This window comes from Caloenas nicobarica, chromosome 1 (assembly GCF_036013445.1).
Source record: "Caloenas nicobarica isolate bCalNic1 chromosome 1, bCalNic1.hap1, whole genome shotgun sequence".
In the NCBI taxonomy this organism is placed as follows: domain Eukaryota; kingdom Metazoa; phylum Chordata; class Aves; order Columbiformes; family Columbidae; genus Caloenas; species Caloenas nicobarica.
In genome coordinates, this window is record NC_088245.1 from 77,088,429 (window position 1) to 77,113,598 (window position 25,170).

The following is a 25,170-nucleotide window of genomic DNA, read 5'->3' on the forward strand; positions in this document are numbered from 1 at the left end:
GATGACTCAATGTTTTCTAGAGGGAACAGCGGAAGTTGTATTTTCATTTAGATTTTCTCATGGTGGCACCGAGTCCAATGAGTCTGGGGTTATGAAATTATCATTATACCTTAATAAAATATCCCTGGCATGCATCGTTTAAGACAATGTGGAAAATGTTGTTTAGAGCATTGCAAGTATAGCCTGATAGGTTATGCTTATATTAATCCCAAGTTACTCAGTATATTTCAAGTTTTTTTGCAAAGTGACAAGTGAATATTAAAATAACTGGAATCTGAGCATTGGTGGCTTTGGTAATATTTGTAATGTGGAGAAACATGTAGAAAAGTGTGTGTTTTCTGCAAGCCTGTGCTAGTTGATACACTGTCTAAGGAAAGCAATCTGCTTGGTTGTGCTCTGGGCTTGGATTCAAGTGTGGATGAGTTTGTTTGTCTGTGCCGCTATTTCCTCACCTCTAACATGGGATTTAAAAGTTTTGTGGCTGCTTTATAAAGTACTTTGTGGTCTGTATGTATCAGGGAACTAATACCTGTGTCAACAAGGCAACCCTAGTTATAAGGTTTGGGGGACAGTGGTGATTTGTAGAAGCATGAGAAAAGAGAAGGAAAGAAAAGCAAAGGAAAAGTATGAAAGCAAGGAATAAGAAGAATTAGCAGACTGGCCCACTATGCAGAAAATATGTCTATATTGATGTCTACTGTATGCTGGCAATAGCATTTTTAATCCTAACATGCCGTCATTAATAAAAACAAGAAGGGTATGAAGCTTCCGTAATGATTTTAGGTTCAGCTGGGACTCTCTTATTTTCCTAGAGCTGGGTAGCATTTTAAAACTGCAAAGGATTAGACAGACACAATCAGTTCAAATATTTGTCTAGCCATTGAAAGGAGAAGCCTCACTTCCGCCTGTGATGAGGCTTTGGAAATCTCCATATTCATCATTGTTCAACAGCTAAGTGAAGACTGCACATTGATTACCCTTTCAGTTGCCTTTAAGCAGCTTATGTGAAATGTTAAATTCTAAGTTGCCTAAAATCCATACTCTTTAATTTGTTTTCTGACTTGTATGCAGCAAGGCAAATCTTTGTGAGTTTATATGCACACAGGCACAGAGGCGTGCACACGTGCACCCTGATCAGAACCAGATCCTTCCAAATATGAATTACGCTGAGCAGAGCTTTAAAAGGCACAAGTGGAACAGAACCAGTCATTCCCATTGATCATCATAAGGACATGAAAAATAACAGACTGCTTGTTTCATCTAATCAAATTGTGGCTATGCAAGTTACCACAAAGCATCTGAGTTTCTGTTCCTTTATGTAAAGCTGAAAAGTTTTATTTAAAGCTGATTCCACTGCCTCCCTCGTATGTTGAGATCCTCAGAAAACTTAGGATAATCACTTATTTCAGAAATATTTCATTTTATTTATTCCTTCTTTATTCTTCCAAAATTACACCTGCCATTCTTCTGAAATTAGCTTTTGACTGTCCAAAAGAATATGGAGAGCTTTGCGAAATAACTGCAAAGAAAGGGCATTTTAATAGAGCACTTGGATCTGTGTACCAAAACTATGACTTATTGGCAAATGCCACAAGGCTCCAGAGTCACATAAGCAGATCCAGAGAGTAGTCATGCTTGGCTTCGTCACAGTGGCTTTCTTGATGCCAGGCCTTTGCTTATGGGATTTGCTGCAAGCCCGAACTTAACAATGCATGTAGAGATGGCAGCAAGTCACAGAAGCTGGAGTGGAACTTCTCAGCTATTTGTGAATTTTGCACAGGTGTTGCAGAGTTCCATCTCCAGACTAATATTTGCGATGGTCTTTTTCCCCCCCGAATACTACAACTTCAAAGAAGATTTTAGCTACCTTTGTTCATATCTTCAGTTTGCTTTTGTTTGGTTTTAGTTGCATGGAAGGAGAGGAATTAACCATTTTCAGGGCTAATGGGAGGCTTGAGTGCTGGGTTGCCTGTTATACCATACTTTCATCTGACATTTTTGACTAGTAAATTTTAATGCTTCTGTGGTTTTTCATTGGTCTGTATTTTGCATTTCTGCTTGTCTCCCATTTGTACCGGGCACATCAGTTGGTATTTGTAGCAGATCAGCAGCTTGTATAACCAAGGTATCATTTAACAATATTCACTTACTGCATTAAGAAAAATCCTTTGGGATTTCATTGCTAATGCACTAAAAGCCCATCAGACCTCCTAGTCTGAAATGACCAGCACGTTGTCTGAACACTTATCATCGGGGCATTTTACATACAACCCCCTGTGGAGAAATGCAGTTCTTTATATACTTCTGCATTTCTGGGGATACAGCGAAGCAGAGCACTGTGGAAAGTTGGAGCCATTCTTCTGCAACCTGCATCACCACTTGAAAAGGAGCCACTTGAGAACTATATATGAAGACATCAGGTTTATAACTCCTATACAGACAGACTAAATAATAATATGGCAAGGTTTTATCAAGTAATTTCTAAACCGGTAGAGATACCCTGATGGATTTCCACTGTGTTTTCTTTCCCTACATGATAGGTAGACGTGTACTCTCTGTGAAGCTCACAACAGGCACTTGACAAAGTTGGGTACCAGTCAGTTTAAAGATAAATGGGGCCTTACCTTCTCACACAGTGGAATCATTTATTTTCACATGGCTCGTGACATGAATTATTTATAGCTATGGAAAGAAAAATAGTGGGGTATAGACTAGGTGCAATTTCTGTGAACCAGTTAGACATGATATGGTTGGATACTGCTCTCCTTCAAGTGAAATGCAGCAATGCATTGCTCTCCATAGAGTGAAATAATTTTTACATGCCTTGTCAGTCTTGCTATAGCCGTGGAAAGAAATACAATGAAAGCAGAGACATTGGCGCTATTCGTGTTATTTAGAATGTTTTTGCAGCTAACAGTTTTGACCTCTATTCTGTTTTGATGGTTCTGGTTTCACAAGGCCACATCATGTTTTCCAGCTACAAGAAATGAATAAATACTTTCTTTTCCCATGGACTCTCCCAGGTTTTACTCAGATCCTGGTTCAGGATTATTCCAAAGAATTGCTGGTGTAAAACTGATGTGTTATATTGTCAGTGGAATTACAATGATTAACAGCTTCAAATCCAGCCTCTGAGGGCAGGAGGGTTTCATTTTTGACCCTTATGGTTTTCAGAGACCTTGAAAAGAAAGTTAGTGAGACTGGAATTTGGAAGTTAATATGTGAAATCCAGGGGCCATCATTTAAAACATCAATCCTTACTTCAGAATGGTGTTTGACAGGCCGCAAGTAATTTCTGCTTCAAGCAGTCTCAGGCAGCAGAATAGCCCAAAGGTCACGTTGTTCTTATCATGGGTAAAGGAGATCTACTTCATGATGGATGACTACTGTGTGTGTTTATGATGCGTAATATATTAGTAATTTTAATTCACAATTCCTTTTGTCCAACAGTTTTGTCAGGGCAAGCAAAACTATGGTTAGGTACACCTGTGCTGCGCAGGAGAGGACTGTTGTGGTAATCCATCATAAGACCTGCAACACAGTCCCAGTTGCACATACCGGAGCTGGGAGGAATCACTTCTACAAATGGAAATGCCAGCCTGCAGGAGCTGGACCAACAAGTCTTGAGTTGTCACTGCTGGTCCTGACCTGTGCTGGTGATCACAGCTGACACCAAAGCAGTTGCTGCCTCCGCTCTCATGATATTATGTAGAGCAGGGGTGTCAAACTCATGTTCATCAGGGGCCACATCAGCCTCGTGGTTGCCTTCACAGGGCCGAATGTAATTTTAGGACTGTATAAATGTAGGAGTAGTTACATACTCCTATATGTAGTTACATACTCTTGTAGAGCAACCTTCAGTGTGTTCCTTAGCAGATTTATCAGGTTGGGAGTCTAAGATTCCCTGTTCTTGGCTAGCCTAATCCTAACCAAAACTGGAGGACCACAGACAACACACACGACTCCTGGTTTCAGATCACTTTGAGAACTTTGTTACCCAGGACATAAAGTTTTCAGCTGGCTTTGTGCAAAGCACTCAGGGCGTGCACAGCTGCCACCTCTCTTTTTACCCTCATGCTTTTCATAAGACTAAATGCAAAAGCCACTTCCCGCAGAACCAGAAACAAAGGTAGTAAGCTGTAGTATTAGTTACAAGGGTCTTGGAGCAAATTTGCTTTCTCTTTGCCACAAATGCAACTCATAAGCAAACCTTTATAACAACATACATTGATCTCATTTATTTGAGTAGTACATCCTCCTGAGCACGTTTCTGTCAACATCAGTACAGCAAACTGCCATTTAGAAAAGAGGGCTGAATTTGCCTCTCAGCTGTTAGAATTTCTAGATTTACCTCCTCACTCCTCTTGCTGCTGTTTATAGTTTACGTGCAGAAATGTGGTAAGAGCTGTACTACTCTCCCATGTCAGTAATCATATGTTTTCAAAAATGAAAGAATGACATCCACTAAAAGTCATACTAAATTCAAATCATTTTAAAATAAGCCCTTCATTCACCAGCATCATGCTGTCTTTCATAAATTTCCCTCTCTGTATATTAGCTCTTTCGGCATTTTGATTTGCATTTTGCAAGATTAGCTTTTTAAATGGCCAGCTGTCACCTCAAAGTTTCAAAGCTCTTATAGCAAGAGGCTTTTCAATAGGATACATCATCCTCCACTCAATTCTCTCAAAGATCTAGTTTTCACTTCCAGAAGCGGACAGCCAAGGCTTTATGATATTACTTCTTCATCCCTAAAAAGAGCTATTTTTTGGCACTGTTCGCCTGGGAGAAAACAAAACAAAACAAAACACTTTTTTAATTTTTCAAATAGACATGGATCCGTGGTTTTATATGTGGGGAAGGATGGAAAGATATCTAGTATTTCAAATGAGGTTCTGTGACCTATTATATACTTATTGCACAAGCTTTTATGGGATGGAAAAGAGACTGGTCATTCCAGTTCTTCAACACCTTTGCGAGAAGTCCTAGGGCAGGGGAAGTAGAATCACCAGTCTGAAATTCAGAACAGAGGTCTTATCAAGTTCATCAATACAGTTCGTAGTCATCATTTAAAGTAAGAGCCATTGCTCCTGTCCTTCATACGTACATGTGGCTTTCAAGTAAAGGCAGTAGGTACTCTGCCTTCAGAAAAACTGAAGAAACAACAAATCACTTGCAGTTGCTCTTCTATTACACCAAATCAAAAAAATGAGACACATGAAAATGGGTATTCAGTGACACTATGTTCATAATGGACAAACTAGCATATAATGCTAATTCCGAACAAATGTATCCCTACATTTGTTTATATAGGGATAGTGGAAGTATTTTTTCAGAATTCAAATATGTTTTATTTCATGTTCATTGTTATTTCAATTTTTCATGTGTTCTTGGGTTTTGCTAGTTCCTTTGTAAGGTGAGGGATTCACATCTTAAGCTGAAGTCTTCTGTCAGGCAGACCACTACATCTACAAAGAAGCTTCCCTGAATGTTCTTTAATATCCAGGTGCCTCAGCTTGACTCATCTGGTGCTCATCTTGGGTCATCTGAGATAAATACTTCTGTCTCCACAACAACTCAGCCCATAGCTCTTTTGTAAGCCTGGTGAGAAAGGTTTGGGAAGGGAAACATCCCACGGGCCTGATTCCTAGCAGGGACAGCAGCGTCCTTGGGGGTCTGAGTAAACTCCTATACCCCTGCCCTGAACTACTGAATTGCTGTCGTGAATTAAATTTTTACGCTTTCATTCTTTGCAGACATTGATGAGTGCTTGGTGAACAATGGTGGCTGTGACCATTTCTGCCGAAACACGGTTGGCAGCTTTGAGTGCAGCTGCCAGAAAGGTTATAAACTTCTCACAGATGAACGGACCTGCCAAGGTAATACTTCCTTTATTCTACAATTGGTACAATGAGGATGTTATTTTCAGTGAATTATTTTTGTAATTAAGTCATTTGTACTAAAGGTTTTGATCTTACTGTCATACGAAGTAAAGTTAGAAAAGACCTATCAGATTTCCATTTTCTGAGGTTGGGTTAGGAGATTTTTGGAAATGTTTCAATGTTTTTAGTAGTGGGAATGCCAGTGTCCTGCTGAAGTAGGAAAATCCATGTGGTGTAATGGAATAGGCTCAGGCAAAGAGCCTTATGTTCAAATCCTCTAATTTGCTATGATCTTAATGGAGCAGAGGCTTATCTTACACTAGAGTCACTTGGAGTAACTTGCTGGAATAGAGCATTTGCAACATTTAAACTGAAAAAATAGTCTAATTTGTGAGCTCACCTTTGCCTGACAGCATCTGTTTATGGAGCGATAACAGAGGTGTTTTGTGAGAATTCAAATGAAGTGTGTTTTATATTGTTTGCTGTGCATATTGTGGTTTGTTATCCAAGTCATATGATGTTATATATTCTATGACTAATTAAGTGCATAACCATTTCCAACTTAAGTACTAACCACGTACCTTTGGAGAAATTGACACTTGAAGTATTTGAGCTCTGTAACTTAATTTTTTAAGAGCCTCCTAGAGAAGGCTAGAGATGAGCATGCATCAGCAGAGAGGGAAGCAGGACATATTCAGTTAAAATTTTGTACAGGAATTGCCTTTTTATGAGTACATAAAACTACTTGCATGGGTTTTGAACATGTAACAGTTATGAAGTCCAAAACAGCATTACTATCTGAGTGCTTCTTTGTTTGCCAACAAAAGAGAAACCAAGGTCTGAAGGTATATATGTCATTCAAAAAAATTTCCATTGTATCTCATTGGTACTTCCATCATCTGAGAAGCCTGCTCCACCCTGACTGTGTGATTAGACACAAAGGAGTCAGTGCAAGGTTGGTTGCAAGCTGAGACAGGATGGGAAGAGCCGAGAGTGGCACAGTTAGTGCCACATGACTGGGCAGAAATAACATTGTAGGATCATGTCAGACAAGGGTAAGTGGTCAGGTTTTGATGTACCTGCTAAAAATAGGGACAAAATGTTAACAAGAAACGTTCCCTTTGTGATGTATTTAGAGATAGTTAGGAACACTTTCTGGTTCATGAATTTTAGGCGTCATGACGTGCTCTCACTGTGGTATCAGTCAGAGGTTTCACCACTGAAGTAATTGTAATTACACCAGTAAAAAACTCAATAGAAAAGTCAAGCCCTGTGCATTATTGTTAGGCAAGAGCTGGTGCAAAACTTATTCGTTCATTATGCAAAGTCTTAGTAATAGGCTTTGAAAGCTACCTGTAAATAGTCAGATCTCTATCGTGATAATGGGAAACTAGAAGCAGCTTTTCAAATGTTGTTCAGCTGAGTTTTGTTTCTTTGTGTGCCTGGGCTACTGAATGAGTGAGTTGCTGGTAACAGTAAATGCCACGCAAGGAATGAAGCAGTAGCTGGTCTCCTCTCCCTCGTGTGATCGGACATGGAAATAAAAACATGATTTGGCCATCCTACTTTTTCTGTTGTCAGTGAGCAAGGACAAACCCTCTGTCTGCCCTTGTCTCGTCGTGGTACTTTGACTGATTCATCAAGTATAGCTGATCTATTGCTGTAACAGATAGGTTAGTGCAAGCCCAGAGAATTTCTGGGCTGGAGAAGTTCCTCCGGTCCTAGAAACACCGGTTCTTCATACTGTGAAATGGGGAGGACAAAGTTATTTCTTGATTGATGTTTGAGGTATTTGGGCCCCAGAGACAGCAAACATGGTAGGATGCCTGCTTTGTGGAAAGAGCACTGCAATAATTTGGTTCCTGTCTGGTGCTTGAGGTGATAATTGGTGACTTGTTTTGTCAGTAGGCCTGCTAATAAAGGACGAAGGAAAGTGAATATAGATCAAGAAATCACTGATGTATGAATCACCTGTACTTTGCTTCTTCCGCTGCAACAAGAATATAGTTATTAGAAGTGGTTATACTTATTAATGTCAGGTCTGACAGAAAAATGTGGTTTGTGGTTAGTGACTCAGCTGGAATATAAATCATCCATGGGGTTTTTTGGTAGCAGCCAGTCAACACTGACCATAGAACATTACTGAGAGATTCAGGAAAATTTATTTTGGGCATGTTAGGCTTTCCAGTGTGTGAAATAGAAAAGTGTAATTTGTATTCATAAAAGATGCTGTTGTTCATGTTATACCTGTTGTTTTGATTCATAATAGAGTTTCTATGGTTTACAGTCTTACTGTCAACATTGCCATCCATTATCCTCTGGTTTTCATTTTAAAAATAAATATTTCTTTCAGTTATGAATCAACATGTTTACCAAATACTCACTTAGGACCTTAGAGGTCTACATTGTTTGGACCCAAGTCCTATTTAGTTCAGGTGGCCTCCCTAGTGTATAGGAGTTCATCTCCAAATGAGTTGAACACAAACATCAAGGAACATATTCTGCTAACCTTAGGCAAAATGCTCATGGAAAGAGCTAGTAAACTTGCCCTTTTACGACCCGCAGAACCCCTGGATAAGCCTGTGACCACAGGAAATAATCAGTGAAGAAGAACAAAACCACAAAGATACAGTTCTTGTTAGCAACATTTTGCAAACTGTTAAAAAATACAAGTAAGCTGTTGCTGCATAACTGTCTTCATATGATCATTAACTTCAGCACAAAGCAATTTTACATGTTTCAGTAAAAAGCTTCCTTCGTATTCCCTGTGAAATTCCGAGGTTGTCCCACCTCACCTCATTTCCTTGATGCCCTTTCATTGTAGACCTCAGAGCCGACTTTAAGATTGCAGGGAAATTGTATCAAAGTCTCAGACTTTGTTCTGGTTGTTTGCAGAGCTCCCACTCCATTATACCAAGTGCCTTACATGCATTCATGCTCCCTGTGAAGAGGAAAGTATTTCTGTGTTTTTCAGGCAGGAAGGGTAAAGCCAAATAGAGCAGCTTGCCTAAGATTACACATATGAATGCCTGCACCACCTGGAGAATAAACCTCCAGTTTTTGTAAATCTGCCCTCTGTGAATCTGCCCATTACAAGAAATTTTTCCTCTCCTGTGTTTGTGCTCATACCCTGATAGGAAAATTTGTTGGTTTTCAGGAACTCCAAAGCTTTCTGCTCACTTGGTGCCACCAGCTTGCCACTCTACATGTAGAGTGCTTGTGTAAGCAGCCCTTGCATTTGTAAAGGGCATTAAAATGTTCTGCACTTGTCTGTTTACAGCTAAACCATTTTTAGCCCTGACTGCAAAGAAAACCATTGTCAATCACAGATTACTCCTGCTAGGGAGTGGTTCTCACGCTGTGGCTCCCTGTTAAACAAGGAGAATGTGGGGATTTCCCTTCCTTTCCCCTCCCCTGCATTCCAGCCATTTTAAAGGAAACTTATTTGTAACCTAGAAGGTGAAGAAGCCACGTTGCCCTGCTAGTGATATTGTGGAGACTGATAACTGCTTTCCCAGAGTCTCTCTTTTCACGCAAACTTAAAAATAGATTTTTTTCTCCTTTGACGACAAAATCACTGTATGACAATACAGAACCCATCTATTGTGTGTTATTTTAACAGATCCCTTAAGTCTAAGGTATTTTAAGTTCTTTTATACAGGAAGAAATGGTTGGATCTGTTTGTATAAACCTAGCAAAAGAGGCCTGCATCTCCTTTGAGCACATAATACAAATAACATAGCTGTATTTATAGCAAAAAGAGCTTGTGTTTGTAACCTTTGTGGTAATTAACAGCAGGACAACAACTCAGATTAGTTTTAGAGCCACATCAGCAACAAAACAGCAAGCAAGACTGTTTAAAGCAGCAATGAATGTGTGTAAGCGCAGACATAATTACCTTAATCCTCAGCCAATATGAGTTTTAAAGCCAGTTAACTTAATTGCTTATTCGGTTTCTGTTTGTTGTGCACTGATCTCGAAAAAAATTCAACAATAAGCACTCTCTCTGCTCCACTCAAGTTCAAGCTTCATTAAGCACCCAGAAAAATGTGTGAAATTCTATCATAAATAATTTTCTCTTCCTGCTGTAGAAATTGCCTTTAGCAAAGCAACACGAGGAGAAACAGCACACACATTTGTCGTAACTTTCTCCAGGGAGTGGTAGAGTTGGAAAGATGAGTTACATTCAGAAGTGCTTTAGGTGGGAGCATCCAGTGATCAAAACGTAATACTTTGGCCTGCTAAATCTACACTCTTGCCCTCTGCCCCTCTCCGCCTCTGTCCAAAATAGAGCCAGGCCCTCCTGCGCTGAGGAATTTAAACTTTTGCAGGGGGCAGTTCAAGGCATTTGCATCATTCTAGTCCACTGACAGCCTCCAAAGCGGGCCTAAGTGGGGCTTCATGATTGTTAGATCTCATAGACATGATGCTCAGCCGTAATGAAGTTTGCCCAAGTAGCCTTTTCACCAACCATTTGAATTGATGAAAGGAGATGCTTGTAAAAGGAGATGATTGTCCACCAGGCAAAAGTACCTCTGGGGCTTGTGAAATACCTGCGTGGGCCATCTGGCGTTTTTGGGACTTCTTTAAGGCCATGTGTTTACACACAGGAGGTTGACAGTATTTTTTGCTTGCTTTGATGTACTGGCATTTTGACTATTAGTTATTCTTTACTACCTTTCTACCAGATTTTAAATGAATGTGATCGACTCTTTTGTAACTGGGCACTGGAATACAAGGCCTCATAGTCTGCTGTTGGTAGTGCTGGTGTCTGTCTAAAGGATATTTAGTGATGCAGGTTTATACAACAGGAAATCCCAAACAGAATTTGTCTCCCTAGCTTCATGATATATCAAATTTTCCCTCTAGTGATTTCCTGTGGACACATTTTGCTAGAGTTTGGGGTTTTTTTAGCACTACAAAGCTATCTCATAGAAGTCCAAAGTATAGCTGATTTTAGGTCCTTTTTCCTCTCATTACGAAAGACGTGAGCATATCCACTATCATATTTGCATATTTGGATGTTTCTTTCCCTCTTTTAAAACAAATGTGTTTCTTATATGCCTCACTGTATCCCCACTTTCTCTGTCCTCAGCCTCACTTCCAGACAAGTGTTCCTTAAAAACTTGATGCTCATGGCGTGGAGCAACTGGAGGTAATGGCTGGAGCCAGGGATACTGTTGAACAGATACTGAGGCAGTTTTCTTAGTAACTGTCACCATGTTGCAATGCTGACCTGCAAAACACCTCTGACCTTGTCCCAGCTCTGGTTTTTTGTTTCTCAGGTTGTCTCTGAGCAGACTTGATGAGTGTAGCAAGTTTTGTGGTAGCTTTCTGATGTCTTACAGGATATACCTCCTAACTCTTGTCCACAACTGTTTTTTACTTATGATGTGAAATAAGATTTGAAGCCAGCCTCAGGCCTTCTGTGTTAACCCAGTGCCACACAGAACCATAATCTATGCAACCCTAAAATAATACTGTTTAATGCCTGACCTTCCTCTATTGCCAATTGGGTCTTCATTCCAGGGAATTCAGTGTGATTAGACCTACCTGACCATATGATTGATCTGTTGGTAGAGGGATACTTTACACAGGGCTCCCAATGCATAGTTGTCAAGAGAAGCCTTCTTTCATTCCAGAATGAAAGAAAGAAAAATAACACGTTGAAAAATACAGTAGCTGTCTATGATCCAAGGATCCTGCAGGCCTGGTCTTGAAACATTGCCATATTAACTGGATATGTAATCTTCTCTCATAACATCCACCTTTTCACTTACTTGTACAAAATATGCACTATTAGCCTTCCAAAGGCAAGATTTGAATCTCCCAGCATGGTATCTCCATTTTGAAAATGGGTATGAAATGAGGGATTAATCATACAGGGAAGGACAGATAGAAAGTGTTTGTGGGAATTATTTTTGGCCTAAAGTAGCCCACAAAGATTAGCTACAATGATCTCACTATACTCCTCTGTATGGAACCATTGATGATAAATATGGCTGTACAGGACCAGTTTAAACCCAAATAAATCAGTGCATCCACACCGACAGCACTGAGTCACCAGACAACTTTGACACAGGGTGACCAAATTAAAAAATAAAAAAGAGGCCAAAGAGGTTTGCAGCCTTGGGTTACATGACAGTGACCTGCCATCCACATTTGATCATGTAACCTAGTAAAGCAACTGGCCTTGTCCCAGTCACATAATCTGATGAAGGTCTTAGGATGAGGATACACCTCTTGCATTGATTTATACAGGACACAGTCACCCATCTTAGACTACTTAACTAAATGCATGAGTAGAGGTCAGGCCTGGAACGTCTGTTCCTCTCTGTCTCTCCTTACATCATGAAAATGGAGGACAGGGAGAATCCCACGTCCTGTGTCCCGGTTTTAAAATCCTGAGGAAATTCCTTGGAATAGCTGAACAGGGCAACTTTCTGTCATGACTCTCCCAGACAAGCCAAGCTATCTTTTAACCTTACTGCTACTCCCTCAGTTCTTCTTGCTCTGAGTTATAGCTGAATGTACCCTCCTGCATTCCCAGAGGCAGTGAGCTGTGAGACATGTTAAATGGGTACAGCTGTACCATACAGCAGGGAAGAGACTTCAGCTAATCCGTTTCAGTGCTAGAACTAGTGTTTCGTGTAAATCAGTTTAAAAGACAACGGGAGAGGCCCAGACCCCTCAGATTCAGTACATCAGCATTACTGTTTGGCTAACTTTTCAGGGAAAAATATTGGAAAGTTTTACTGTTGACCCACCCTCTCTCTTTCCTTTTCTCCCCCATTAAATAAATAAAAGAAGCAGATGTTCAATAAAAGTGTCATTATTTAGCCTTCTCCTTTCTGGAGTAGCAATAACACACAGCTATATAGCCGGCTGAGATGGAATTCTATAAAGAGGACACCAGCAGAAATTTTACTGCTTGATGTGTGTTTTTTTCTTAATATTTAAAATAAATTTTTACCTGAACCCACACAAATATCTCACTGAAGTTGTTACTCTAATGGTCAGGACTGAACTGTAGCAGGTGGAGAGCGTTAGCAAGCCCTTAGGGTGCTGCTGGATGAGTCCTTGCGAGGGAGGTGGCAGCGGGATCTTGGAGACTGTTTGCTGTCTGGGGTGAGGAGCAAGCAGGCTTACAAGTTCCCTCGGTGGCTTTTGCCTGAGTTTGCACGTGCATTTGCTGCAGGTTTTAGGTTTTCAGCAGTAAGAGAAAATACCCAAGGCTTCATTTTGTTCTCACTTAGAGGGAAGGCTACTGTACTCAGCAGAGTTACAGTGCTGTCATGCTAAGGGAACCTGCTGGTCCTTATTATCTTCAACGACTTGAGCAGGGTGAGTCAGTGCCAGTGGAGGGGTGATTAGCGAGAGAGGGATGGATGGACTCAAGCCGTTCCCCTAGCAACACTAATTTCAGTGATACACATGAAGGAAAGTAATTTTGCTTTGATGCACTCATATACACATCAGGTTAGCATGCCATAAGATATAAAATACGTTGACTTGATTTGCAGCCAGTCCAGCTGAGTCTGGCCCAGTGCGTTTAATTGTGTGGACACTTGGTATATAAACAGCAGTGCTAGTTCAGCCGCTAGCATAGCTCAAGAACCAGTAAGAATCAGTGATGCACTGGAGGAGATATCGAAAGCTTCTTGTGGAAATCAGACTGGCTCGCAGGAAGAAAATTCAAGATGATTTCCATCACTGATGATGTTCATTCCCTCTGCAGATTTTCTCTAAGGCATTCTGTGTCACTGAGCCTTACAAAAATATCTTGCTTATGACAAGCACCATATTGCTTCTAGCATCAGATTAGAAAAATACTCCACTGGGAAGCAACATGTTACACTGTCAATAAAAGGAATACTTCTCAAACCTTTTCTGTTGCACATGGTGCTTGCTCTTGGTGTCAGTGAGATTGTGAATAGTGGTACAGTCTGCCTTTGTGAGAAAAAAAAGGGTTGCAAGATCATAACCAGAAACAAGAAATGCCCCAGGCACGAAGTAAAAACAGTTCTAGCCAGTACAAGTTTGTTTGCCAAGTGATAGTATCTCCCATGTTGGTTGTAGCAATTAAGTCTGCTGAAACGTGAAAATAAGTACATCCCCCCCACCTCCAGTTCTCCCCTCTGCAGCACAGTGTTATCATAAGTTAAAGGACAATTTTATTTTGTTTCTGCTCCTTGGAAGAAGCATTAAACCTCACAATCTAGGCTTTAAATCAATTTCTAATGGGATGAGACCTAGTGTGGGGAAGGCAGATGGGACAGATTATTCCACCTCTGTTTTCCATGAAGCTTCTGACATGGGCTTCTGTTGGAAGTAAGATACTAGATTAGTTTGACCTCAGGTCTCGTTCAGTATGATAGCTCTTATATTTCTATGCTAAAGTCTATAAAGTATGCTGCTATCAAATTGCCTTTTACAGCTCTGTCTGGCCCCCTCCCGTTGCTGATGTGTGTGGGAAGCCAAGCAAAACGTTCCATTAGTGTTTAGAAAGAGAATTTGAGATATATTTTGGTTGATGTTGTAAGATTTATGATGTGTATAGTGCAGAAATTATTTTACTGGCCTAGAATCATGTTATGTATTAATGAATTACCAGGATATGAGTCAGCCTTGGAACAGTTTGAGCAGGAAGGTAGCATTCTTCCGCAAACAATAATTTGTTGATAAATAGTGCTGGAAGCTGTAATTCAATAGGAATTGTTCTTAAAGAGAATCAGAGAAAGACTATATGTATATACATTCTTCACTATTGCAGTGGTGCACATTGAGATAATGCTCTGTTACTGCGTTCAATCATTTAACCGCCTTGATTAAGGTCGGATATCCTTTACCCTACGCACTATACAGAATTGCGATAAAATGGCAACCTTATCCCAAATGTTCAGAAGAGTTTTCTTCTGCTCGCATCTACCCTTCTGGGCCTTTTAAAAGTGCCCTGTTTTGTTTATTTTATTCTCATGAGAATAAAAGCCTAACCCATTGAAGCAAAGGAGTGTGATTTTCTTCCAGTAGCCCTGTTATGAACTGCTACCACTTGTTTTGATAACTTGGAGATGAGGCCCTAGTTAGAACAGGTGAGATGAAAACAAAACTCTCAGCTCAAAGATTAAGAGGCAGTGGAGGGGAGGAGTATCTTCTGGGGTTTTGCTGGGTGCAGTTTTTTTGATGCATATTTGCAAAGCATTTCTGTTATTGTTTTTGGAGGGTTACCTGCCGTTTCTTGACTCCACAGAGGCCAGCCTTTCTGGGCAGAGTTTTTAAGCAAGCCTTTGGAGCGGAGCCAGAGAACAGCAGTTCTTGTGTATGTTCAGTGGCCACTGACTTCAGCAAGAGCTTGAAGTAAGCTGGGAATGAACAGCCGGGTCCACGGGAGGTGAAGGGAACTGCTGCATTTGAGTTTTCAGTTGAAAACTGAAACTGTGTTATTGTACTTGCTCTTTCAGCACCATCAAATAACACTGGGCACATTTTCACCCAGACTAGGCCCTTGTTCTTTCAAGAAGTCTCACTAGCAGCTCCTACTAAAGAGTGATGGAGACAAACGCCCTTGGGAAAGAGAACCGTTTCCTCTTTTCAGAAACAGGTCTAACAATCAAATGTATTGCTGGATAGAGGGAATATTACTTGCTTGATGCAGAGAGGGTAAAGCCTTTTTTCCGTTGCCTCGTCAGACTGTTAAGTTCCTCTCACAGTGTTGCTGCGTAAATAATGGCTTGAGCAGAGTGCAGACTACTAAACATGTTTCTGTTTGTACAAAAACAAATAAACCTGCCTGAAGTTTCTTTTAATGCACTTCTACTCTTGATACATGGCTTCTCCTACCCCAGGCACTTGAAGTAGTAGCACAGTTTATTGCCATAATAGCAACAGATAACTCAACTTGCCTTCATCTTCGAAAGTGATTGATGTTGGAAAGGGATACATGTTTGTTTGTAAAATCTTGGCAAAGTTTTGATGAAAGTACTTTGTTTTCTCAAAAAATGTTGGGAAAGTATTGACTTTAATTTCATTTTAGATTGTCCTAGCAAAACAATAGTAGGAGGGTAAACGTAATAGGAGCCAAAGCCAACTGCCTCCTGCTGGGTTCCTCAGATTAATAGAGGAGTACGAGCACAAATGAGCCCTCATGTAATGGAGAGGGGTGGGAAGGATGGGATAGCGCCAGGACACGTAAGCGTAGACGCAAGAGCACAGGTAATGTCTGGGAAGTCTATAGACAGTCTAAGCATTGACACAACTTCAGTCTCCAATTTCAAGACCTTCATCACACAGAAACTCAGCCTTTTGCCTTTCTTGTCTCTGCATCTCTTTCTCTTGTACCCTCATATCTCAGCAGATTCAGCTGTCAAAGCCTGGAGGCCCTTGTGTTACCACTAAGCAATTGTGTCCAATTGTCACATGTAGAAATACCCATGCAAGTGAGTCTGGTCAGAGGATCTTTATTTTCATACCATAATTCATTCTGTTTCAAAATCTTGTGTCAAACACAATCTGTACATAATATGGGAAGCAAAGAAAGAGAATGTCAGAGATGCATCAGGGATGGTGGTCTCAGGGATGGTGGTCCCCCACATCTGCAGAGCTTCTTTCACGTAACAATGAAGATGTGGTTGCACAGACTGATCACTGAAGTGCTCATATGGGTCTCTGAGAAGAGCTGTCATCTGAGAGCTGGACATCCTCATGCCTGAAGTGCTACAACTTTGTTGGTGCTAGCGTACAGAACAGATTTGACTTATCACAAATACCATCGACTGTAGTTGCACTTTCATTCTCCAGGTTAAGCATTCAGATGTACAGTTTTAAGTCAGGCTTATTTATCACAGCTCTATTGACCTTTCTCTGATTTGCCATTACTGAAAGGTTGCAAATGTACTTAGGGTTTCGCTGGCACGTGGCCTTTCACCAAGCAGTTTGAGCTCTTACTGATCCAATAGTGGGTAGATTTTGTAACTCTTACGAAAAAAACTATGATCTGACAAAGTGCTTAGGTCAACTCATTTCCTATCAATTTTAAAAGTAATAGGTTCACAAAATGGACAGTACTGTTAGATGTACTTACGCGTTTTTTATCCTATTAGCTTTGGTTGTATTTAGAAGATACCAGTGCTTTACTCAGGTTCAGATCCATTTGGTGCATTTTTAAATAATTTTAAAATCCTATAGAAGTCCCTTTAAAAATTATTTCACAAGGATAACAGTAAGAAAACAAAATAATATGAGAGCAAGTGCCATGAGCCTATGGTGAAGGTAAACGTGAGGCAAGCAATAGCAAAAACCAATAATGATTCAAAATCTTCCATTCCAAATGCCTTTGTAGAACACCTCCCTTGGCTCCCTTTGTGTCTGTGACCTTGGGCAGACTCACTCATTTTATACCATTGTGTCTAGTTAGTAGTAGGGGGGGTTTTATGTTCCATAAGAGACCAAGCAAGCTTTCTTCCCTGCAAAAATAATTCCTTTCTTTTTTTTAACTTCTCTGTTTGAAAGTGTCTGCACAGCTGTCTCTGGTGGTTGGCACATCTCTCTGCAAACCCTCTGGGGAGACTCCCCTAGCTGAGGGTTCTTCTGCCCTCTCTGCTGCCTTCCCCTGCCCGAGAGCAGATGTGGAACCCTAAAGTTTCTTTTCTTGGAGTACATAAATGCTCAATCCGAGGGTGTCCAGAGGGTGTCCGTACTGAGAGGATGTACCGAGGTTACCACATGGCCTGATGTATGGGCACCTTTGAGTGATGGTCCTCAGCTGCAGCACAGATCTGGGGCCTCTCCCCAGCCCCAGGAGCTCACACATTTTGTGCAGCTGGTCATTAAATCGCACACCAGGTTGACTAAGGTTACCTGTCAAGTGATTTCACAAACTGGGGGAGAAGCCATGGCAGAGTTGGTTGAAATATGGTCAGAAGCATCAGGATGCATTAAGCTAGAGAGAGTTCTGGATGTGTTTCCTGAAGTGAGTGACCAAGTGAGGTGTCTGCGCAGAAGAAACAAACCTACCTCATTAGCTATTAAATGTACTGCTGCCTGCCACCCAGAAAGCTTCATGACCCAGTGTTGCTTTTCTCATTCCTCTCTCTGCTAGAACAGCTGACCAAATTCAGAATTGCTGGGCAGTTCAGCTCAGCTGAAGAAACAGAGGAAGAGGGAAGTTGGGCTTGGCACTTCTGAGGCCTGGCACCTTTTCCTCCTGACCAGACCTGTGGGCAAAAGCTGCCACTGCTGTTCTCCAGCTCTCCTTGCAGTACTGAGATTTAGCAAGTAGTTTTGCACAACCATGTTTAAAATATTCGAAGAAATTATTATCTGCCAGAAAGGGAATTTATCAGGTAATCCTCTGTCATTATTCTGGTTTTCAGTGTGGTGCTGCTTACAAAAAAAGAAGGTGGTGTGGTCTTTCGTAATGCTGCAGGGAAAAATGTTGAAAACCTTTTTTTTTTGCCCAAGAGAAGAGAAATAATAATGTAATAATAATGGCGGTGATGATGATGATGATGTATTTCATTATAGAAATGTAAAAACCCTTAGGCCAAATCCCACCAATGTAGTCATAGACATCCCCAAAGACCCCAAAGTTAGCTGCCAATTTTTGCCTGGCTGAAATTGCCAAATTCTGCCATTTCCATCCAAAACCATAAATCTTCCTAGCCCCTCAGGCAAAGCTTTTAGTGATTCAAAAGCAAGCAAATAGTTCCATGGCTGATGCATGAAGCAGAACAAAACCATACTCACTGACTGGGAGCAAAATTGACTCTGCAGAGCCAACAGGAAGGAGAATGTATGGTGGTCAGTTGACTTGGCACGTGTGGTAAGGAGAACGCATAGGGAATAGGTATTTACTGTGTTAAGATGTCGTTCTGCAGCCCCATTTGCAGACTCTGAGGAAGCCCTGAGGGAAGTTTGTGGAAGAGAATAAGCTTGCGGACTTTTTGTGTGGAGGAAAATTAAGTAGGAAATTTTTGAAAGAGACTGAAAAGGGAAGGGAAAAGTCATTTGTTGGTACGTGAGATCACGTAAAACTCCCTTGGAAGAGTTCCTAAAGAGAGGATTGTATTTACTCTGGAGAGGGAGCAAACAGTTTAGTCCTACAATTTTATTGCCAAGTCTCATTTTTTAACCAGCTTTCCTTCTGTTTTCAAAGCCCAGAGATAGCACAGTGGCCCCCAGAAAGTGCAACTGGTCTCTTTTGGTAAGGTCTGATAGCAGAGATCAAGAAAATGAGCTGCCATTTGCCTTTAAAGACTCTCCCAAATGTATCATCTTGTTCATCCCAATGGCAGTTCCCTTTGCTGTAAGTTGTAGGTAAACAGTGGGAAACCATTTGCTCTTGATGTTAATGAGGGTGATGAGTTCGCTGGGTTAAAAATTGTCCCCTTGGTGTACAGCATCAAAGGAGGATCTGACTGCTGCAGTTCCTCTGACCACTGAAGGGGCCAATGAAAGATTAGTGTCTGCGGAACTGAGCTGCGCTGGTGATAGGAATTAATAGAGGCAGCCAGCCAGGCCAAGGGAACTACTTAGTTGGAATCCTGCTTCCTTGTGTGTAACCTCAGACCCAACAAAATAACACGAGAAATATATCAAGAGGTACCTGCTGATTCCTGGAAGGATCAGGTATGCATTACGCTCTTTTAAGAGAAATTATTCAGCCTTTACCAAATTTAGCAATTTGAACTCTAAAAATTAAACTGATGGAGAAGACTAAGAGATCAGGCCAGGAGAATACCTAGACAATCCTTTCTGGAATAGAGATGGTTTTGGACGTTACCAAGTGAAATGGCTGGAGGCTGCTTAAGTGCAGGAGGTCAGACTAAGCAAGCATGGTCATCTTGCTGGCATTAAATATACTCATTCTATCAAAATAAACATCCAGTTTCTATCCACACTGCTAGGACTTCGAAGACATCATTCAACATCAGACATGTGGCAGAAGTGTGAGAACACACAGAGAAAGGAGGAATCAGTGATGTCCAGATATTCCTTAGAGCAAAAGAAGAGGATCTAAAATCATCAGACCATAATGACAAACAATAGACATAACTGTGAGTCCCTAAACTGCACTTGCGGCAGAGCTATGGAGTGTTAATACTGCATTTAGTACTGGACAAAGACAAAGACACAACCTCTGTGTAAGAGTGATGGTTAGCATTTTGAGAGCCTCAAGAACAGAGATACTGGGTTATTGAACTTATTACAGGTACAAATAGGCTAGAAGGGAGATGAAGACAAGCTGTCATCAGGATCTCAATACAAGGAATAAAAACATAGAGGCATAAAAGGATACTGAGGCGGGGAGGCAGAACTAGGTAGATGGTAATGCTAGTGGTCCTTAGTACAGCTGTGGATTGAAAGGGGTGGGATTCCCACTCAAGGCATTGCATACCATGCAGGATTAAACAAGTGGGAACTGTGGCCTTGTTGCATCCTCCAGGGCATTTGGCTGCTTGGCAGAGCACTTCTTGCTTAGCCAGACTGGAAAAGCTGGAAGGCTCAAGGTCTGTGGAGACCCTACTGCTGTGGCAGAAGCTCTGGCTGCCAGGTAGCTTGCAAGAAAGCAGCCACTTCCCTGTGTTGAACCCAGAGGAAAGTATGGTTTGCGATTACTGAAGTCCATGTTAAGCCACTGCCGTGCCAAAGTGTTGCCCTCCGGGGCAGCAAGAACCTTCTGCGGATTGCAGAGCAGAAGTGAACTAGAGCCCAAATTTCTGCAGTGGGAACGTGAGTGGAGGCAGAAATGCATGACCCTGGCACCACTGCAGGTCCTCACTGCTTTCTGTGGTTCCCATGTGGAGCAAGATATGGGCCTGCTCATAGCATTATTGCCTAAATCTGTTGCTAGGGATCAGAAACATAATGTTTGGTACAAGTGAATGAAGTGTACAACTAAATGCTTCGTCTGGTCTGAGGAAAATAGATTGGCTCTGATTTGCTGCAAGCTAACTTCTGTTCCTGAACTGAACCACGGCAGCATGTTTAAATAATGCGTGGAACAGTGGTCTTACCTGTGTTAGAGTGAGTAGCAACCAGATTCTGCAGATTTTGTCACTGACTGCTACTGTGTGCCTGTCCCTGAAGCTGAGTAATAGTCGTTTCATTTTGTACTGCTAAATCCTTGAAATACCTCCGCTGTGAGATGCTTACATAATAAGTCACAGGTTTCTAATTATTTATTGCCTCTGTTTTGCAGGTTTCTTTTGCAGTTTATATAAATTTACTTGCTTTACTGCCACTTTGCATTCTAAGAACAAATCATCTTTAATAAAAAGCACATTTCCTTGCAAGCAGAATCAATTTCCTTCAGAAGTCTTTCATTCCCCAATTAACGTGTTACATTTGGTCTTCACTAATTACATAGTTAACTGTGAGCAATAAAGTTCTTAAATAAATGCTCTGGTCCAAGTCAACGTTAGTCATAATGGACAGTTTCCCACTTCAGTTTCTGAAATACAAGATGTGACTGTGCTACTTAGGCACTTAGATTTGCATTAAAAGCATAGCAATTAATGCCAGATCTGTTTTTTCTGCAGGTCATTAGTATGTTACTAACAATTAAGTCTCAGCACCAAGCTGACTTTGATTGCAAGTCAGCAAGGCAGTGGGAAGTCTGAATGGGTGTGGTTGTTCAATTACTTTTAAAGGTTTGGGGTTATGGCTTTTGGGGGGGTGTTGTTTTTTTTTTTTTTCTGTTAGCCTGCTCCAGAAGCACTCAGTGGGAAGGTAATGAAGTAGAAGGTTTGTACATTACTACATCTTTCTTTGCTTCCTCTTCATTGCTTTTATTATTGTAGACTTTGAAACATAAGGAGAAGTCGGCTACAAGCCATTACTTCTGGTCAGTATTGGATGTGTATTAGAGAGTTACGTTCTCAGACAGAGGATGCATTTTTACTAACTGTGAACAACGGTAATTCACTGTGGATTAGAAAACGTGAAATGTGGTGGAAACCCCATCGTGTCACTGCTGTAGCAAAATAATATCTTTCCCAATACTGAATTTAAACCAACATTTGTTGGAGAACATAGCTTGAATCATGACTCCCTATGGCCCAGCAGCCACTCAGATTAAGATATGTGGTTTCCCTAATGTCTGTCAAATATCGTTGGAAACCACTCTGGCTAGGCTGTAAGGTGAACAACATTACATGGGTGGTATCAGTTCCCTGCAGAAATCGAAGGGGAGGAGGGGAAGACAGAAAATAACTTTCAGCCAAAATACATATAAAAAAGCATTAGTGTTTATTTTAAAAACATCATGTAACACTTCTTTAGAGTTTCTATGTATGTGTGCTTAATGAATGAGAAAAAGGAAAGGCTCTGTTTCTCAGAGGAGCTGATGACTTGGAGGCTGAGAAATGTGAACACAAAACGTTCTGAACTAGCCTTGAGTTTGGCTTGTGTGCATGATCAGTTGAATGGGGTAAACACATGGCCTTAAAGAAGTCCACGCTGAGTCCGCGTTTGGCTTGGCAGTTAAAAATAAACCAAAGGTGTGTGAGACAGACAAAATAAAACTATGTATTGTGAACTTTTGCATTAGGAGAATGTGGCTGCATTGGGAGAGAACTCCACCGAATTGAGCAGTGGCTTTACTGCAGGCCATAGCGTCTGGCCCCGGGGTCAAACACCGTTAACGCATGAATCTGAAAACCACAGATTCCTTGCTGTGTATGTTCTTAGCAGTATCCTGGGCAGAAGTAAGGAGACATATATAAATCTTGCTGCCATAATGAAGGTTTACTTAAGCTAACTGGGAGGATTGGGAGTGTATGGAGTGTGATAGCACCTCAAAGCATTACTATAATATTGTGACCATTTTTGGCTAAAGTGATCTACCACCTTTAAGGGTGTCATGAGTTGCTTCTACTGATGAAGGAATTGACAGTAGATATATAGAGATTTCCTTTTCTTTTTATTTTACTTTCTATTTCTAAGCAAAAAGTATTTATTTTCTATTTTGTTTGCATTTGAAATAGTATATTTAAATTTAAGGTATCTATTTTGCATATAGCAGTGATCGAGTGTATACTTCATGTCTTGCCTCACTGAACACAGTCAAATCAAGTATGAGTTCTTTGCTTACAGTGTCCAGAATCATTAGAGTCTGCAATCTGTCCCAAATCCCTGTTATAGCTTTTATTGATTGTCTTTGAGCCCGGAATGTCTTGTTCTTTGTAATACAATAGCACCATCAAACAGCAGTGATCTCCCCTTGCCATGTTTATTTTTAGACTACACGGAAAATACTTCAAGCAGGAAGATCAAACTCTTATGCAAGCATCATATGTGGCCTGTGTTTTGGAAGGAGGCTCCCAGTTTCATAAATTAACCTAGTCGCTTAGTGGATGTCTCATAGAAAAGCTGTCATGATGACCAGTAGTTTTCTCTAACCAATTTCTTCACTTGTTATTAATATTAACAAAAAAAATTATATTATGGAAGAAAGATGGGGGAAATCCTTATTTTTGCAGTAAAATTTTAATGTAAGATTGGGCCAAATGGGCATTTAATTGTTCAGTTCTGTAACCACAACCCCTAAATCACATGTGTAGCTCTGTGCGAGTGAATTTTGCCTGTGTACTCTCTGTCAAGGAGGCAAGCAGTTTCTAGTTCAGTTTGCAAGTCCTCAGAACATCTCTCTTTAAACAGTGCTGTTTGCCAGCCTCACCTGTAAATGTTTAATGTTGAGCTACTTTCTTGCAATGCTAACGCTTTTTGGAAATGTCCTGCATTACACTTTGATTTCCTGACCACTAGTTTCTTTTAATTATTCTGCAATTCATTTTAGGGAAGAAGGCAATGACAATCCAGAATATAGGGGACAGCGTTTGCAGACTGGAAACAGAGTACAGAAAAGAGCTTTTCACTTCAGAGCTGCTGGTAGGAATCCAGCTCAGTGTCAGACTTAGCAAAAAATCATTATTACTGCGTGGTGGCTTCTTGGTGCCCTGCACTCTACATCCACAAGTGAGTCAGTGTCCACATCACAGAAACCACCAGAACAATTGCTGCTACTGTAATTGGGAGTCTACTGGCAGCACCAGTGGAAAGGGCAGGGACTTGAATGAGCCTGAGGAATGAGCCACTTTCTCTCCACTCCCTCAGGTCACATTTGAGACACATCTGTGTGAGAAAACTTAGAAGACATTCGATCTCTGGTAGCTCCCCTTCTGGAGATAGATGGAAGACTTTACTTTCCAATACTGATACCCGCTAACAAACATTGTATTCAGGAAAAATAAAGATCATTATGGGATCATTTAATTTGTGAAAGCATGAACTAAAATAAATGCTAAGTATGATTGAAAAATCAACAATAAAATCCAAGTGCTGACTTGAAATAATAGGAACAGAGCCAAACAAATATTAGCAAGCATGACCACCATTGGCAACAATTGCTTCTCTCAAAACATAGGGAAATCCTGCTCTTTTACTAAACCATCGAACAATCTCTTAGAGTTGAATCTCTTCTAGGCAAAAATAAAGGGCTGCTTCCACTGTTCAAACATTCTCTTTGAAGATGAGAACGTAGATTGATGGAAGAGGTGTTGGACATTATTCAGCCTGAGATGATGCCTTGGAAACAGTGGCTGGAAGGAGGGCTCTTGGCAGCACAGGACACCATAAAGAGAGGGCTGGGACTGCCAGCACGCATGTGAATCAGTGATGGAGGTTGGAAGAGACCCCTGGAGGTCACCTGTTCCAACCTCTGAACTCGGCGCTTCCACTAGGTCATCTGCTGTGAAGTAGAGTGATCATCTTCGAATTTATATGCTACCATTAGTAATCCTAAATAAAACCTGCCTGAGGCAGGGAACTGATCATGTACTAGCAGAGAAGAATTTAGCCCCATAGTTCCTGTAAGCTTGAAAGAGTTAAGCTCCGAAGATGTCTCTTAATATGCTGAAATGACACAATCCCATATGCTGATCACAGTGGTGAATGCGATATGAATTTTTGACTAAGTGAAAGTAAAAAGAATGTGTTTGATGTCAAAGAAGTGCATTAGAAAATCTGAAATGTTCTGAGACAGCTTGGACTATTTGTGAATTCATGCCACATTCAACTAAAAATAGACTAGAAACTTCAACTTCGAGTTGAAGTTCTCCACTGCAGTTCCTCAAAAACAAAACATTTTGACTTTTCATGTTAAAACAGTTCAAAAACTTAATTTAAATAACTTTAAATTATTTTAAGAGTGCCACAAACACAGAAAGTTCATTTCTCAGTATTTATTTTGGTATGTGGGAGTGGGGGAATTCAGAACAGCCCAATACAA

The 25,170-nt window shown here is 40.8% G+C and overlaps 1 protein-coding gene across 1 annotated transcript in view; it reads left to right on the forward strand.

Moving 5' to 3' along the window:
* SCUBE1 (signal peptide, CUB domain and EGF like domain containing 1) overlaps positions 1 to 25,170 on the forward strand; it is a 204,472-nt gene that overhangs the window by 151,740 nt on the left and 27,562 nt on the right. Inside the window, exon 9 of the mRNA XM_065639776.1 lies at positions 5,757 to 5,879. Within this exon, the coding sequence (XP_065495848.1) occupies positions 5,757 to 5,879 (123 nt within the window). The remainder of the gene's footprint in view (positions 1 to 5,756; positions 5,880 to 25,170) is intronic.